The 6,000-nt window shown below is 41.5% G+C and overlaps 1 protein-coding gene across 1 annotated transcript in view; it reads right to left on the bottom strand.

Moving 5' to 3' along the window:
* Positions 1-785: 785 nt before the first annotated feature.
* RAPGEF5 (Rap guanine nucleotide exchange factor 5) overlaps positions 786-6,000 on the bottom strand; it is a 155,566-nt gene continuing 150,351 nt past the window's right edge. The window contains exon 26 of the mRNA XM_021538260.2: positions 786-4,484. Coding sequence (XP_021393935.2) covers positions 4,366-4,484 — 119 coding nt within the window. The 3' untranslated portion in view covers positions 786-4,365. The remainder of the gene's footprint in view (positions 4,485-6,000) is intronic.

The following is a 6,000-nucleotide window of genomic DNA, read 5'->3' as shown; positions in this document are numbered from 1 at the left end:
TGTCTGTCTGTAATGTATCTTTAAACATTATTATGGCATAGTATCAACAATTCAGGCTTCTTTTAAATATTAAGGTTAGAATTCACCCTATCTGTATACTAACAGTAGCACAAACACTTTCAAGGTCAGGCTTAAGATTACTTAAGGTGCAGACACTCAGAGTCTTACGTATTAATTAATTAAGTATTGCCTATTTGTAAAGCACTCTGAACAGACATCATGTTGTAAGTACCAAGTGTTATTTCTGCCTGAAATAGCCAGGTTTGGCTTGCTGGTTCCCGAGGTTTGCAAGTGGAAAGCCTCAGCTGCTTTACAGGGCACTTGCAGCTCATCCTGAGCTCTGCCTTCCTGCTGCAGACCAGCCCAGAGGAAGGAAACAGCAGCATCAGGGATGATTGATGACAGGGAAAAGCATTTGCTGTCCTCAGTAAGAGGATCAAGTGCCAATAAGTAGACTCCAGAGGATATGAAGATAGATTTACTCCTCCCCTCTCCCACAGGGACTTCTCATGGTGGCTCGAGGCCCCTCTTTGACTGTGCTGTGATGACAGGGCACAGCTGAGACCCCATTAACATCATTCCTGCTTTGAAACATTGCTACCAGCAAGTACCACTGACCAGAAGATGAACAGCTCTGAAAGGGGTCAGGCTCCCAAGCCTCTGTGCGAGTCTGCATCCATGTCATAAATGCAGTGAGGGTTTGTGGAACTGAAGGACTGGAAGTAAAATATTCCACATAGGAACAAGAAGTATGTATGGCAGGCATAAAGGCACAGACTCCAGACTTCATTAAGGTAGTTTTTATATTTTGAAAAGCAATATTAAAAAACACTGGAAAATGCAAGATAAACATAACAGTTGCTTCTACAAGTTTTAACCTTGTATTGCTTGGCCATTTTGACATATAAATTATTGCTTACTAGCGCTCATAAATACACGACACACAAATATGTACAGAGGCAAACAAGCATGAAATATGCAAAGGAAAACATTGGCAACATTGATTCTGGTAAATCAGATTATCTCATACATACCAGGTCTCATGATGGTGGATAACTACTAGCTGTAGTCCCTGAGAAGTTAGGTAAATACCTTGATTTGGGGGTTTCTATTTTATTACTTTTAATGCAAGCTGACACTGTTATGGCACTCAAGAGAGAACAGGCAGGTGTTCTTACCTCAGCTCACTGACTTCATCCCAGTGTTTAACAGCGTATAAGATGACAATAAATAGGCTAGGCAAATAAATATTACTCTGCTAAAATGTTTAGTATTTACATCTTTCTTTGTAATTTTACAGCAGCACAGGTCTTATTTCTGATAATACCCTTTCTATTGCCACTGCTGTGCGAAAGAAATTTATTGCTATTCAAGATGATGTTGGAATCAAAAAGCTGTGTTAGAGAAACATCGAAATTTGTTGCCATAAAATCCCACATCAAAGAGGCTAAAGTGACACAGCTCTTTCCTTTCTTCTATTTTACACCTCTTAGGTACTAAAAAAAGTATGCAGAGTATTTAACCCCAGATGTGATTGTGATAAATGGAATTTACAAAATTTATAGATTTTATACCACATAACCTAATTGCACTATTGAAGGATGTAAAAACTCACACAATATCACCAGTGCTGGCTCTGGGAGAGGCTGTATAGTATTGCCCTTCCCTAATACAGGGTTCACTTCTAGTTTTCTCCTAACTTCCACATCTTCAAACTGCTTGCCAGTCTACAGTAAAGCTCTGCAATTCCTACCTGTGGAATGAAGACATAGAAGGGCCTTTTTAAAATTGGGCATTTTAACTACAGGTTTGGGCTATTTACTTTTCCTTTATAGTAACAGTTCTAAGGCCCAGTTCTCAAGATTAAATTGATGCAGCTGTGTTGGATCCTCACACCTGAAACTTAAATCCAAGTTATACAGGCCACTATAAAAACTAGTTTGCAAAGCTGTGACTAGTTGTCTAATTAGTCACAGCACAGATAACAAGGTTAATACTGGCTGTGTGCCTTCAGACTGCGAGTGGTAGGCAACACCTGATTTAATGTGAAATTACAGAGGTGCAGGAAGCCAACACCTCTGCTGGCTCAAAGCCTATTGGTATGAGTTAACCCATCACTTGACTTCATTTTGAGTTGGCAGAGTGAGGAGCGTTCCAGGTAGGTCTATCAGGCTTTCAAATCAAACCCTGGGCACACAGTAATCTTTCTTGTTTTTCTTTTTTTTTTTTTTCCCCTTTCCATGTCCTTTATTCTTCCCCAACACAGCTGCTGCTTCAACCACGGTAGCCACCAAAACTATCAGAGTTAAATGCAGTGAACTGAGAAACAGCCCCACCTTCTCACCCTGAATACCTCTGAATGCTCCCTCTCCCACAGATTTCCAGAACAACTTTGTGGACTAGAGTGTTACACCACACAAGCTGAAGCATGCAGGCTGATCTACATACAGGTTCCTAAAAATAATGCCACAGTAAAAAAAGAATAATTCACAAGAGGGAGCTCAAAACCCATGAAAGCATCCAGGTAATGCAGCTATGTTGAGAATTCTAAGTGCTGTAGCCCTAGGAAGAACTGCAAAAACACAAGCAACAAATTGCATCTGGTTTTTGTTCTTACACTGCAGAAAGGAGTCCACCACAGCTAGTATATTCATTTGAACAGTTTTGGTCTGTTTGCACAAAAGAGTTATTTACAATATGTGCAGTCACATCTACAGAAGAACATAGGAAATTTTTACTCCATGGCCAGCAAGAGTTTATTTTTTTCTTTTTACTGGGTAAAAAGAATTTTTTTTCATAAAAAAAATCATATAGTATTTAATAATAACAAAGTACAAGCAAATACATTTCCGAAACATCTGTTTCCTTTACAATAGAGCTATACAATATTTCACAGATGGGAAAACTGAATGCATTCTACAGATTCCCCCACAGACTACTTGTTAAAGCTGTGTTTTTTTTTTAATCCCTTTAGACCAGAGATAACACAATTATGAAGAGCATGCTACTTCAGTATTCCCATATTTTAGTAAAGAAGCATTTTCTTGGAAGTCTTCCTCACATGGAAAACATACAACAGAGATGGCCAAGCAATGCAATGTATCCTCCCTGCTCTGTGAAAGGACCATCACTGTGAGTCAGTGCACAAACACATGCCAAGAGCACCCTCTGCACATCACCTGTGGCATTCACTAGATCATCTCAGGGCAACTTAGCACTGGAAACCAGCTGATGGTGGTGCTCAAGATGCAGGTCAGCTGTAGACATTACTTTAGAAATGCTGCCTCAGCACAGGCCTAGATGCAGTACTTTTAACTACATGAGAATCGTCATGGGGAGGGCTGTGAAGGGGACAAAAGCAGTAAAGGGACCCTGATGCCGAGAGCCTGGTGTGTATGCAGGTAATTAATTACACTGGAACCCTGTAAGGGGCACCTTTCTGCTCTTTAAAAACTAGAAGCATGTGCAAGTTAGGTGAAGTTTTACTTCTTGAAATGGTATTTCCAGTGAAGGGAATTAGAAATGTAGATGGATCTAGGCATTTGCCTCTGAATAGATACCAGAGGCAGTTATTCAAGCAGAAAACAAAGTTCCTGCTATAATAATTTATAACACATTAACTGCAGGAGCCAGTGCTAAATCTGAGATAACTGAAAAGGAAGAAAACAACATGTTTTCAGTATATAAACAATTGTGTCCATAAATTGCAGCAGAAGTGGACTGGCTCTTAGAGTGTGTTTTATAAAGCATATTCTTAAAGGAGCCATAACAGAGTGAACTGTTTACTGCTGACCTTCACATCACAACACACTCTTGAGCTTCATCTGGTTGCACTGCCTTGTTATATTCCTCTTCTAGGTTGCTCACACATTTCAAATACTGTGCTCCAGTGGACTCATGGGAGCTGCACAGATTGCACGTTATTTTTGGCAACAATACTTTGGCAGCCTTGAATTAGTGAGGTACATACTGTGGTGAACTGGGAATCAACTCCCTTGCGGCATGTTGCTTGCTGAAATGTTTTGCTGCTGTGACATGATGATTCCTTTCTTTCTAATACTGGCAGAATCTGCATTGAAAGCTACACTGGACCAAACAATATTTTCACAGAAACCAAGCTCCTGAGCTCAAAGGACACTGCTCCACTGCCTCAGGTCTCAGGAGCAGTGGGAACGGTGCCAAGCTTGCCCTGCAGATCTGCGAGCAGCTCCTTTGCTGGCTCTTGCCTGATTTTCCTGCGCATGTTGTGTGAGCTACTGATAAAACTCAGTAAACCGTTCTCATACAGGGAAGCAACATGCTTGGCATAAACATTCACTTAATTCAAAGTGCTGCAGTTACAAGGTGATAGGAAGCTGTGGACGCTCACACTCGCGGCTCTATCCTGTGAGAGAGCTCAAAGAGAGCCTGCTGGTTGTCGATGACATGCAGGTGGTGCACGTATGGCTTCAGCTCATGATGCTCTTTCGAAGGAACTTCATTGCCTGCAAGACAGGAGAAAGGGGATGGATCAGGTAGCTGTGCCTTGCCTGCTGCTTCTCGGTCCTGTGTCACAAAGTCACTGCTGTGCCACCTGCCAGGTGCTAGACAGCCACGGGAAAGACAGCCAGTAATCCAAAGGACTTGCTGTTTGAGTGCAATGAATGAGGTAGCAGCTAGATAGAGAAAAGGGGAGAAGAAAAAAAGAAATAGGCAATTCCGGGCAGCCAGCATGCATAAACAAGGGGGACATGAGGACGGCAAGCAGCTGACTCTTCCCAAGAGGAAGATTTAGTTCTGCTGGCAGTACAGGCAGTCCATCTCCTGTAAGGGTGGCTCAAGGTTTCCTTTGTGCTGCTCTGGCAGCACAATGGGACCTTGAGCAGGGGTGGGCAACCCAGCCTGCAACTTTTTAAAAATTTTAACACAGTCCACAAGACAGCAGGCCCTGGATTATTTTCTTCAGAGCTGGTGAAAGGTGACAGCAGAGCATATGGATACAAAAGCTCTTCAAAGCTGCTCTGACAGACCCCTGTGTTTTGATGTGTTAGGCTTTTGATTTCTGATCTAGTAACAGAGACAAAAGTCATGCTGTCATTTCATGGGAGTTTATGCAGCAAGAGGAATTATATGTGTAACAGGCAAACTGAAGGGTGGCCTGAATAGCAGTTGTTCTCTGTTACAAGCTTTATGCTCAGAATTGGCTTGTGGAACTCCCTGCCCGTGAAACCATCCAGCATGACTGGTACTAGCAGAGACAGAAAAAATAAAGAAGCCAAGCCCAAGATCCATCAAGACAGGCAGAGAAAGCAACATTGCTGACTTCTGAGAGACAAGCAAAGTTGGAAAGCTCCATTCATGTCCATGTCCTTGATATTACCATAAACTGAAAAAAAAAACCCTTCAAAATTCCCTGAACCTATCAGCTTAACTCACACACTTCTTCCTCTCCTTTGTTTCATTATCATCCTTTTCTGCCCACTCTCCAGCTGTATAAGCAAGTTTCCACTAATCACCAATCCCACTTGTTTCTGAAGACATCTCTGTGATGCTGAGTGGGTAACACGGGATGTGAATGCAGCCAGTTCTGCATGGGGCTGCTAATGTGACTCCTGGGCAGCTGTTTCAAAGAGCTCTTGCAGAGCAGCTATCTAACTTGAGCAGCGTTGGAGAGAACAGGATAATGTGATAAATTTGTGTCAGGATACAGAGCTGACCTTTTTGTTCTGAGGGAACAGGATCCCAGCAGCTGTGCTGAGCATAATGAAAAACATTTGTATTTCTCATTAACACCTCAAATGACAAAAGCTTGAATTATGTTGTTTTCTCAGGCTGCTCTTCCTCATTTTGGAAATGCCATTATTTGTTTTCAAGATTTAGGATATAAATGTTATTTCCTTTAAAAACGCACTTCAGTTTTACTTGGAACCTAACCAGTTTCTAATCCAGAAACACTTTGGCTTGCAAGCTTAATATACATTATACAGTTCATAAACAATAATAATATTTCTTGCTTAGTTT

The sequence above is a fragment of the Lonchura striata genome, chromosome 1 (genome assembly GCF_046129695.1).
Source record: "Lonchura striata isolate bLonStr1 chromosome 1, bLonStr1.mat, whole genome shotgun sequence".
Lineage (NCBI taxonomy): Eukaryota > Metazoa > Chordata > Aves > Passeriformes > Estrildidae > Lonchura > Lonchura striata.
The sequence above is the reverse complement of the archived record's forward strand: the minus strand, read 5'-3'. Positions and strand labels throughout refer to the sequence as shown.